Raw genomic sequence first — 12895 nt, 5'->3', positions numbered from 1 at the left:
TCCTCCCCCATGGTCTTCATCCTTGTCATAATCCCCATTCTTGTCATACATGTTATTAGGTGGCAGTATTTACAGAAGAACCAGTTTTCGATGCATAGAAGCGTGTGTTGACGTTTTTCACATGGAATAATAGCACCTGACAGCCCTTAAAAATGGATTCATTATCACTATTTACCTCTAATGATTTTTTTTTGGACTAAAAGCTTGTTAGGAGTATGAGATTTTGTTAGGAGTATTTAAACTAGCTGTTTTATCATCGTTATAGCTCTGAAAATTATCATCTAGTTAGCCATAATAACGAGGGAGGTTCAGGTCTGCATGCAGCCTCTTCAAAACTTAATTGTGAACATACCATTGATACTTATCCATGCATTATGGTCTGTACAGAAAATAAACAAACAAACAAAAAAGTATTCACTTTGAATACTCTTTCGTAATGGTAAATGGAATGTCTGATTACAACACTGTTTAAGATCTCCCACATAGCTCTTAATTAAGCTGTCTTTGGGGAATCTGATATGTAAGATCACATTTAAGATATTATAACAGTGACTTAGAGTTTGGTGTGAGTAGGTCGTCACAGTGCAATCAAATGCCACTGACTTCAAGAGGAACGTGTGCTCTTCTCAAACTGTTGGGCTGTCGGGTGGGAACCACATTTAGGCAGGATACTCATGCAGGAAATACACAGTACGTGACATGGACTGAACTCTGTGACAGTGATTTGGGCAGGATCTGTGAGACAGTTTGTTTCACCTCTGTCTTAGCATAATGGCGTTTTCTTGCAGCCAAACTTGCGATGGCTTTGGCTTAGCAATCTATGGAACAATGCTGAATTTGATTAAGTATTTACTGTTCCAAAAGCGCAAGATGTAAAGTCCTTGGCATTGCTCATTTGAGACTATAAGAATATATAGTGGAGACCTGAGCGAAACTATCGGTAGGCACGAGGCTGGTAAAAGGTTTGTGTCGCTGGAATGGCTCTTGGGCTCATACAGGGCAATTAGAAATGATACCTCTTTTGGCAGACCCTGGAAGGAACAGGTGCTCCGGTGTCACAGCCTATTTGTGGGAGCTAAGTAAATAGCAAATCTGGCTGGATCATTCAAATGTTCCCTGCTTGGATGTGTGGTGTTTCAAAGTGCTCACATAACATTAAAGTAATGATTGAGAAAATCACATGTGTTTTATTTGCTTCATTTTAAAGAGTCTTTGCCACCAGTTCAAAGTAGCAAGTGTTAAAAGCCGGGAAAAGACGTTGTTTGGACAAGAGAGTTTCAGATAACAAAACTGATGGTATCCTGGGAAGTCGAGTAAGCACCTAAGGTCTGTATTCATAGCAGTAGTGACACTAGACATGCCAAGTGAATACTGCCCAGGACTTTGGGAAGGTGAATAATTGGTTCAGTGAAATAAACCATGTACCTCATTGCCAGAAACCTGACGAAGGGCAGAGGTATTTTGAGTTATTTGACTCGGGCTTGAATTTGACTAAAAGAAAGTGATGATGGAAGACACTGAGAGCCCTGGCACTGTAAGGAAAGATAGATAGAACTAGGTAAAGGTGGTAAACAAGAACCAAGTCCCCTCTAAGACACAGGGGACACGTACAGAATGAGTTTAACAGTGAATAGGAAGTCAACAACCCTTGTGTGTAGAGTCAAACTTTTTTTTTTTTTTTTGGTTCTGTTTTCTTTCTCTCTGAAACGTGAAGCTTTAGAACACATAAAATCCCTTCATATACTTCAAAAGCAGAGAAAAAGACAACCAGTCTACGATTGCTATCTACTGAAATTTCTATCCACTCTTTTCTAACATTAGGCTTGTAATAAAATTTTCAGTTGTTTATTATATGAACTTGCAGGCCTTAGATAGATTGACAGATAGATAAAGTGTTTTGTAGCACTTTCTAAAAATGAAAAAATAATGAAGTTCACGAGCTTTGTAGTGATCCAAATGAATGTCTTACATGTATGAAGCAACAGTGTATAAGAATTGGATACCTTTCAACTGAACAAAATATGTTTTTATTGTCATAAAATAAAGATAAACTTCAAACTATCCTCTGTTGTCCCAGTTTAGTTGGGGTCTATGGTTTAGTAGTATCACACTGCCTCCTGTCTTTCATAATATCTTCAACTGCACTCCTCTTGTCATTAACACGAGTAGCCACATATATAATAAGTCACCTAATCTTCCACTAATTTCCATCAGCTTTTACTATTGATCAGAATGCTGTTGCACTGTTCAGTCTACAGAGCACATTCACTTTGCTTTGTGAAGCACCTGAACTGATGATCTGTCTGTGTGGGAAGGAGCTACTCACACTGTATGGTAATGATGGCAGATAATGCACTTGCTGAGACAATTTAGCTGAGAGTCCATAAGAGGTAAAAAATATCCATTCTTAAAAATCCTCCTGTTGTAAAGAGTACTGGTAGGCTACAAAAAAATCACTGCACTTGTTAGTCAGGATTTCCATTATAACTATGTGACCTGGCTACATTACTTGACACCTGGAGAGATAACATCACCAAACATGCAAAGATGAGGTGATGTGAAAAGTGTCTTTTACGTCATAGGTATTTTACCTGAGTTTCACAACATTATACTTTTTTCAGCAAAACACTCATTGGTTTTAATGAACAGTTGAACATAGGATCGGGGTAGCAAAACGGTCCAAGAGGTGACACTAACACCACCACCATCATCAAAATCAACAACAACAACAGTTGGGCGAGGGGGGGAGGGGGTGTTAATAGGGGGGAGGAGGGAAGGCGGAAGGGGGCTGACTTCGGCGGCAATGCAGTGCATCGGTTAGTTGTGCAGAAACACATACCGCTTAACCACGTGATGGCGCTATTGCCCATGTTATGTCACCTATGTTTATCACGGAGCGCATTCTGTTACGCCTTTCAGCTGTATGCCCAAGAACAGAAGCAGTCAGAGAACCAAAACGGCAACTGCTGACAGTTAATGTATGTGTTGACCTATTCTTTGTCTCACCTACAGTATGAGTGTTATGAAATTGTAAAAGGTAGATATTACACATCAAGTGGCACTCGGAGGTACTGCAAGTGTCCTACTCTTGTTCCCTTTTTGCTGAACTTCAGTCGGCATCATTTATAAACCATCACCCTATATTTAGGGCTGTTAATGTCCACCTTTTTATGGCTTCTCAACGCTTTCCCCTTTTACTCGTGTGGTTACATTATGATGACGTGAGAATGTCATGTCCTCCCGAATCCGTCAAATATATTAAACTTGCACAACCATGCTGGAAACATGTTCAGAGGGTTACGATAGTGAATTTATTTTTGGGTTAAGGCCTCTGTGTGGTGTTGAGCTATGCATTTCAAATCGATGACAAGCCATAGCTCAAAAACCACATGAGAATGGCCACTGCATAATTTTTCATCATTCTTATGCTGGCGGTGAGTGGAAGCGTTAACGGCGATCTTATGGTGGCTTTATGATGTCATACCAGGGGAATGTCTCCTAAGACGATCTTGCAGTTTGATGTTAACGAAAAGTGAAAAGGTCAAAATGCAAAATTGTCTCTGTATAAGACGACCCAAAGAAAAGCTCACATGTCAAATTTTTATATTTTTTATAGTTTCATTCAGACATGTTTGATCTTTAAGGCTCTGTAGAACTATATAGCATTCATTCTTCTCTGAGTGCTCAGCTGAATTCTGGCATACAGAAGCAAGAGGAACTCTTAAAATCTACAAATAGGCTGGCAATAATTGATTAAAGAGGAAGGGGATAATTTAGTTAGACCTCTGCCCACCCTCTTGTCCTCCTGCCCTGTCAGGCTTTTATAACTATGAATACTCTCTCTCTCTCTCTCTCTCTCTCTCTCTCTCTCTCTGTCGTATTCCATGAGTTCTATATTTAGCCAATGAAGCATCTGCAAGAAAGATATTAGTCTCTTAATATCACCATCAGCACTTTGCGTGCTGTACAGACCAGATTCACTCGCTCCCACCTTCCCTGTCTTACTCCAGCCTCCCTCCCCCCTCAAAGAACTGCCATCCAAGCCCTGTTGGATTTCGCACTGCCTGGGATCTTGGTCCGTCCACAGGTCAGAGGCACCCTTTGACTTGTAAACTTTTGATTTGTCAGAAGCCTTCAGTTACTCTCCGTGGGTTGTTGTTGTTTTTTGTTTTGTTTTTTTTTGTTAGACCTCATCCACTGAGGATTCCCTAAACCTTGGTGAGTGGATGTGAGTGGATTATGAAATGAGCTCTGACTTTACTAACCAGCTGCACGCTCAGTTTGGCAATCCTGTTTAGGACACCGAAGTGAAAATTACAACCACTTAAAAGTTTCTTCTTGCAAATGAGAAATACCGAAAAACAATTAAGCAGCATTGTCGTGATATTGTACCTCACTTTACTTGAAATGTCAGAATAATTGGAACAGAAATATAATCTTTCTGGAGGAAGATCTTAAGGACACTGTGTTTGCGAGAGAATTTGCTGACCACTCCTCTCCATTGGTTAGCTGCTGATTTTATTTGGTGTGCAAAACTGGAACACGCCAGTAGGGTGGAACTTGAGCTGAGTAAACCTCAGCTTGTGGTTATTTTACAGAGGATTACCCATGACCCCACCCACCCCGACAGCACTTTTAAACTTTGGGGAAGATTTCCTGAATATCTTTAGAACTGTGCCGTTGAACGTATGCGTGTGTTTACTTGCATTTGCATGTGATTGATTCCTTACATCTGATAGCTCACTGACGCCACTACACTTCGCTAAAAGGTCTTGCTTCAAAATGACGCTTAAAAATAGCCACAGTAGATTAAGTTTCAGTCAAGTTAATGCAATGTGATGGCTAACATTAACAGTATGTTCAAGAAGCTGCAGATAGACTGTATAGTAAGCGGTGTAGTGCTGAAGAAAGATTCAACCTTAAATGTCTTAAAATGCACCTCAAATGCCCTTCAGAAGGCATTGCACATAGACTTAAGTCCCAAAACTTCAAGGTAAACAGTGTTGTTTGAAGATTTATGCCCATTTAGAGGATATGTTGTCCCTTTTATGATCCTGGCATAAGATTGTCACATGAGAGGACTGCATTGCCCTATGAAGTATCTATTAACCAGTGGATCAGGGAATACCTGGTTGTTAACAAAGCTTTGTAACATGTGAGAATGGTGTGTTTACAATAGTGTCTGGCACTGACTGGGTTTAATGATGACAAACCAAACAAACTGGAAGTTCCAGCTGGTTTTCCTATGTCAGACATGCCAGGTTTTCCTATGTCAGACATCTGCTTGTCCTGGGAATCTGTGGAATGTGGGGTCACAGACATGTACTCTTAAGTTATCTCATGACTTTGAATACCGTGGTTTCGTTTACCTGGTTCGATCACCGAAGGGTGCAATGCTCCGTTTCAACCACTAGAATGTAGTCCACAAACATGTCATGCTCTGACCACTTTATTAACTTAACTTCAGATCAAGGACCATAACTCCCAAGCCCTCTCCTGGTTTTAACCACAAGTAAATTCAAGTCAAAACTGGTCCAGGATCAGAGCGTAATTTGTCAGGATTTCTTATTTCTGAGGTACATGGGAAAGTTTAGAGGAGCAGCCAGTTCAAAACACAACAAGAACCGATTTTTTTTCTGTCTTAATTCTACACCATTCTTGAACTTAACCACGTAACCACTGCTAGGCAATTTAAGTCCTTTACCGCATCAAGAAACAACTTCAAGAAACATCACCACAGAAGGAAACCAATTTTGTTATTTCATATGTTAACGTAATTTCCATTTTGCTATGGAATTATCACATTATTTTTTTGTCTGATTTTTTTTTGTCTGATGTATGTACTTTCAGTTTGAAATCATGCCTCTCTCTGGTACACCTGCACCCAACAAACGGAAAAAGTCTTCCAAGATCATCACTGACCTATCCCACATTACTCAGGATGGTGAGCCTGCCAAAATTTCCATAATCCTTTATCTAAACACATGCTGATAAACACACTCCACCGAGGATTGCTGTGCACTTCTACAACTTACACATTAAAAAAGAATTTCAGTTAATGCTCTGTGTTAATGTATTAGAAATGTTCTTTTCCAACACATAAACAGCCAGCTCATCTGCAGTTAACAGCTTTGGTCATAAAGTACAAACATCCACACAGCACGACTGTAAGATGACTCGCTACAGAGCTTTACATATTTTCTCTCATTCACTGAATCCAATTTTAGTTTAGCAAGACAATCATCCTCACTGAGAATTTAGACTATGTATTGTCAGATGGCACAGGACACGTCGAGCCGAAACAAGATTATTTTTTATAAAAACATAATTTTGTGGCCAAACATATAAAATACATTATCCCACAACTGTGAAAACTGAGTTTGTTTAATTGAACAAAGTGCTTTATTTGGTTTCTGTGTAAATGTTAAGAATGGCAACACTAAGCTCAAAGTGTCAGATCTGTTTTTTACTCCCCACGAAGTTGAATTCAGTTTAGCTCCTTGTAATTTTAGTTATAGTTCCTCAATGGTTTCACCAGTTCCAAATCAAATTCCAGTTCCTCTTTCCACATGGATATATCCCCAACTTTGGACATTGGGTTAGGCAGTGCTTGACTCTGGACATGAATATCCACCTCACTTAAGAGCATAGAAATGTTCCAAAGTATATTGACTTAAGAAGCTGTCCAGGGTGAATGTTGACTAATGGCAGGATTAGTAGTTGTTTGGTGTGTCGCTCTGTAGAGACAAGTAAGCATGTTTAAATAGGGAACATCACGTCGTTCAAGAAACACGAACTCGGACTCTGTATTTCTGCTGCTAGGAAGTAGGTATTGATTAAATCGTCAGCTGATCAGAAAACATGATCATTTTTCTGTAGAAACAGTACAGAAGGTGTCAGATAGCACACAGTGTAAACACACGTATGGTCTATTCAGAAGAACAAGATAACATGCAAGATGCTTGAGTGTCACTTTGTGTTTATCCTTTCATAATAGCTTTATAACAAACAAACAAACTAACTAATGAGTAATTTATAACAAACGGGGCAAAGAAATTAAAAGAAAGTCATCAGATTAGTATTACAAGAAAAATATATTACTAATGCCATGAAGACAAATTCTTTGTGAATGGAATCATTTCTGTGCCTGAAAATCTATGAATCAAAAGATTCAGTCATAAATTTAATTTGTTTCATAATAACACGAGAGAACCAAAGTTTAGGTGACTTGTAGGCGTACTTTCATTCTCCAGCAAAAATAAGACTTAACTGGTTCTTTAGATCTGGCTAAGCTAAAAGGGGTCATTATACTCCTTCGCCTGCAGAGTATGAGTCCGAGCCGGAGGCGTCAGAGTTTGACTTGGGGACAAAGATCCAGGTACCTAAGGACATCATGCTGGAGGAACTGTCTCTGTTGAAGAACAAAGGCTCCCAGATGTTTAAGATGAGGCAGCTGCGTGTGGAGAAGTTTATCTATGAGAACAACCCAGACGTCTTCACCAGCGACTCTGTGGTAGCGTAACGATGAATCCTCAGGGAATTTTTTTTTTTTTTCAACAGGCACATATGTTGTTCAGTTTGGAAACAAATACTTAGTATTACCTGAATCAGTATGGGTCCTGGGTGTAGAATAGGATGTTTTATGTATTTCTGTTCTCAGGACAACCTCCAGAAGTTCGTGCCTAGCCTGGGGGGTCAGATGATGGATGTCGGTGGGCACCTGGTTAGTGGACAGATGGTGGGCCGGATCAGTGGGAGCGGGCACGCGCCTGTGCCCCCTCCAAAACCTGAAGGCTTCGGGAAGGGGGCAGGAGGCGCTCTGACAGCAGGCGGGCTGGCTGGCGGTGCCAGTGGTGCTGGTGGGGCAGGTGATCATGGCGGCACACATGGGACATCTGGAATTGCTTTGCATGGCCATGGCCATGGTGAGTGAAAGAGCAGGGTCCAGATGGCTCTCCATTTGCTTTGCTGAGCACCAGAATTGCACTTTGGTCATGACTCACTAAAGTAGGAATGAGCCAAGATACTCAGTTATTCAGGGTTTTTTTTTTTCCCGGGGGCGGTCAGTGGAGGGGAGGTGGGAGTCTATGTCTTTTAAATCTCCAGCTAATATTTTTGCATTGATGCGAACATGTTATAACAATTTCTTCTTCTCTGTACACAAATGAGATTATCACAAAAAAAAAAAAAAATTTTGTCTCACGCACATCCCACATCATCACAGTAGCCATTAAGTTTACAGAAACACTGAACCTTCTGTCTGAACGGAATGGCTTTGGGGATACACGAACCGGCACGACTTTGATGTTTATGGTATTAATATTTCACGTAGGTAGGTCAACTTTTCCTTACTTAATCCTCATGTCGCCCTGAACATATGTAACGATCCTGAAGGTGAGGGAGGAGCAGGGACTGGTGCAGACCTGGCCAAAAAAAAGAGTGCCTACGTGAAGACGTACATGTCACCATGGGAACGAGCCATGAAGGGTGACGAGGCGCTCACGGCTACCATGAAGCCGCATATGCCGGGGCCTTGCACTTACCAGGAGCTGCCCAAGTACAAATCCTTCAACAGGTGAACCTCTCTCCACACTTAAGTTCTTAAGTTCATGCCTTACGGTTGAGCTGCTTCCTTTTAAAAACACAAGCCTGAAAGAGAGCACTACACTTCAAAACTTGTTTTTATTCCGTCATCTCCCCTTCCTGTGTCTTTTCTCTGGTATTAGGAGTGCCATGCCCTTTGGGGGCTTTGAGAAGGCTGCTCAGCTCATGACCTTCCAGCTGCCAGACATTGAGGTAGCCACGGAGGAACCTGAGCCTGCTGTGGTGTATCAGCATGACATAAGCTCCCGGCCCTCTTTCAACCGCACTCCCATTGGCTGGGTGTGCAGTGGCGAAGGGGGCAACATCCATATAGAGCTGGACACCATACCTTTTGACGGGGAGACTGACGACCTTTAGAGAACTTACACTACTTCCATTCTAATTTACATATTCATTCACGTTTACACACACATACACATACACATACTGATACACAAACACACACACACACACACACACACACACACGCAAACACAAAAGCATACCACAACAGGCAGTGCCTCAATACTTCTGGATCACACAGAAACAAAACATAATCAGCACACTGTTTGTGGAATGAACAATAGCCCTGTCAGCAGTGGGGTGTAAAATTTAAAACAGGTGCAAACACAGATACTTTTAAAATTAAAACTGTTAATTGAAAAGAAAGAAAGATTTGAGAACCTGCAAATGCGCATGATCTGCCTTTTTCCCATCTTTGATGTTTACAGATACGTTTTACTGATAAAACTGGATACCTTGTGACCCACCTCGTCATGTAGAGAGACGTTTTGCATGAATTGAGTTGACTGTGAAATGTCAGTTTGGATATGAGAATGAATTTTTTGCTATTATGCTATTATGTCAGCATGTGCATTTTAAAGGTGGAACAAATTTAACAAGCACATCTGTTAAATGATCACCACCTTTGAGTACTGCCAAGTTCTGTGCACTTTGCTGGAATGCTGTAAGTTTTGCCCACTGTGCTTAAATGTCATTATGTTTGCTCTTGACAAAACATCCCTGGTAGCATCCCTTTATACAGCATGTGGATAAAACAGAGTGCTTGACTTAAATTAGAGTTACATATGCAAAATGAATACCAAAATAGCTGGATTACATGGGGTTAAGACAGCATCCGTACCTACCATATCTTTTCCTTAATGTGTCCTCAAATTAATAAATGTTGTTTTTGCTGACATGTATCATTCTGTTATTATTTCCCTGTCACTGATTACCACTGTCTGGCATTCCTATTGACAGGCAATAATGGTAAACCCTTTGAATGTAATTAAGATAACAGGTTGCATTACAAGCAAGTATCCCGCCTGACAAAAGTCAAAATTAGCACCTTTGAATGTTGAATTGTGCAAACCGTAGCATGGTGGGCGGAATAAAATTGGTATTGTTTGTTCCCAGAGTTTAAAAAAGGAAAATAACACACCAGTGTTTTATATTGAATGGCATAGTTCCACTTTAGAAATAAAGCTTCAACTTGAACCTTTGATTTGTGAACAAAACACCTTTATGAGTGGTTTCAGACTAACTATGGTACTTCCCTACTGCAAAGGAACATCCTCGTTCAGTCAACTATCATTCCACTGCGAGGCATGTTTTGCTGGGGCTAGGTCTACTGAGGATGCCAGAATTAAAAGAGAGCAAATGATACAACAGGATAAAACGTAAAAGACAGTAAGAGTTATACACAGCGATCTTAGGTTTTGCTTGTTTACACAAGAGGTTCATGAAGTAATGCTCATACAGAGAATGAATACAACAGAGGATGAAAGAGCCATAAGTGCTTACATCACCTGCCCTCTTGTTTGTCAGAGCAGCCTGTAATATGACAGTTAGGTACCATGTTATAAGATATCACAGACCCATTGCTTATGAGGCCAGATAAAGAATGCAATGATAAACCACCATCTGTAATGTTAGAATGTGTTGCTTGTATTTATGGCTGCCAATACCCCCCCCCCCCCCCCCCCAAAAAAAAAACCTGAAATGAGAGTGGATATTTTGCCCATCTCCTGTGAACAAATCAGAGATATGAACCCATTTCTCAGGTGACTGAGACAGTGCAGCACCTCAGATAAACAAACACTGTTTGATATAAGCCCAGCACCACGCTGCAGGAACAGGACCAGAGAGAGGGTGTGCACAGCTTAGAATCCACCACAGATTGGAAGATCCCTAGTATTCTATTATGCCACAGCCAAGAGTTATTACTATTGCTCCAAGGCGAAAAGGAAAGAGCTGAACGGGAACTTTGGTCCTCCTACATTTATAACCTTTGAGAGTACACTTTCCATAGTTCTTGTAGCAACTCAAATGCAAAAGTAGTGCGTAATGTAATATAATAACATAACCGCTCGCTTGGAAATAATAAATAGTAAGGTGCTATTTGTCCTCATAGTAATAAAGTGCTATTCTACCCTATCTTAGCGTTGGCTATAATGTGATGATAATATAATACAAATGCTGATCACATGAGGTAATAACTTGTTATACACAGTGTAATTGATTTTTATCACATAGATATAGTAAATTATTTTATTATACACTGCTTAATCCATGATAAAGTGAGAAGCAACTTCTTGTTAAATTGTCCAATAATTTAAAAACCCAGTGTAATAGCACATTAAAATGAGTGTTCTAACGCATTTCAAGTGCATTAAAAGTATCATATTCCACAGTTTAACTACGTTTGAACGCCTGAATACATAGCTGGCCAAAAGAACCCTAATTACACAGCATGCCCCATTGAGATGTGATTAACAAGTATATCCCTGTCTCACACATTTTCAAACAGTGATCAGATGGGTCAGTAGACATTTTAAGGCAACTGAACGGCAACTGTGCAGATGAACAGATGCCCAACTGTGGATCTGGTGAGCTGAAACTGAAGAGGTCTTACTACTGACTGAGCAGTACCGAAACACTTCTCTCTCAGTGGTTGGTCGGCTGGTGCTTAGTTCTCCCCCCTCCCACTCTGAGTGCTGATATCCTGTGATCCTTATCCTCAGGTTAAAATATCTAAAATGCACAATGTATTATTCAACGCGATTTAGGACACACTTATTGAGTATAAATATTGTGCATTGAGCCATTTCGCAATAGAATATTAAATCTTTTAGCACTGCTAGATCATGTCTGATTTTGATTAAAAAAAAGCATGTTTGTACAGTTTCTGAAGAATCAACACGTTATTTTACAGCACAACGCAGTTCTACGCAACAGGTCAAGGGGCAACATTTCTTTATTTCTGTCTGTGCATCTTAAGATCCGAGACGGTACATGAGTTTCATGCAGATTTGCAAAGGCTAAACTAAGCAGTATATAGTTCGCTAATTTTTGAGATATGAACGGATAGATATTATAGTGCTAGTACAGGTACGCACGCGTGTTCCCTACTTTTATACATTCCTTGGTTTTATTCTATGGTTAAAGTCGTTATTCCTGTCGTTGTTAAAAGTTGAATTCAGACTAGTGCGGGCCAGCTCTACAGATGCTTGCTTCTTGCTCCTGTCTGGCACACAATCACTACCTGAGTGTGGAGACATCGCGAGAGTTGGTTGCCTTGGCTGCACTATAGTAACGCTGCTGGATGTTTGAGGTTTAGCGGCAGGGAATTTACCCTATTTTCTCCCGAAAAGAAGACGGGGCAACAGCGGTCCTAATACGGTAAGTCTTTCTATGCACAACTAACTAACAATAACAGGAACGTTCATCTCTTTGGAGAGGCACAGGTAGGGACACTTGTGTTTGAGTCTCGTGAAGTTCCTACAAATAAGGACTAATCCACAGGCATGTGGCTTGGACCTCAAGAAATGCAGAGTGACGTCTCGCACTAGAGGTGCATCATTTTATCTCGTGCGTTGCCATAGAGGATGCTTAGCAAGCTAGTTTACACAGCTGGAGCGTACAGACGGCTGGGCAGTGCAGCGCAGCCGTCAGAGAGTGTGGGGAAAAAGGTTTCAGTTAAAAAGAATTATTTCTCAATAGCCAGTATTCTTTCTCTTGAGACTGGTGAGGTCTTGCAGTAAACGTAACCTGCTGACGAAGCTGCGCATGAGCTAAGTGGTTAGCTAGTATTACATTAGCTAAGATATTGCGCATCAAGAAGTGAAGTTTGCCATGTTAGTCAATAATAGTGGCTAGCGCCCCATGACCATTTCTGCATATTTGCTGGAACTGTATAATATTTTTCTCTGTTTTAATAAATTGTCAGCGACGAGAAATGCTTTGTTTTTTCATGTGTTTTAATGCATGTATAGTAATTTATAGGATATCACAGACAAAACAGCCACTC

At 40.6% G+C, this 12895-nt stretch overlaps 1 protein-coding gene across 1 annotated transcript; it reads left to right on the top strand.

Annotated features, from left to right (window-relative positions):
* Positions 1 to 5859: 5859 nt before the first annotated feature.
* myoz1a (myozenin 1a) lies at positions 5860 to 8961 on the top strand. The gene is made up of 5 exons (XM_030772811.1): positions 5860 to 5944; positions 7326 to 7513; positions 7661 to 7925; positions 8395 to 8575; positions 8727 to 8961. The coding sequence occupies exons 1-5, from the start codon at positions 5860 to 5862 to the stop codon at positions 8959 to 8961; spliced, it is 954 nt and encodes a 317-aa protein (XP_030628671.1).
* The last annotated feature ends 3934 nt before the right edge of the window (positions 8962 to 12895 follow it).

This window comes from Chanos chanos, chromosome 4 (genome assembly GCF_902362185.1).
Source record: "Chanos chanos chromosome 4, fChaCha1.1, whole genome shotgun sequence".
NCBI classification, from domain to species: domain Eukaryota; kingdom Metazoa; phylum Chordata; class Actinopteri; order Gonorynchiformes; family Chanidae; genus Chanos; species Chanos chanos.
This window is presented reverse-complemented; position numbering and strand designations above follow the sequence as displayed.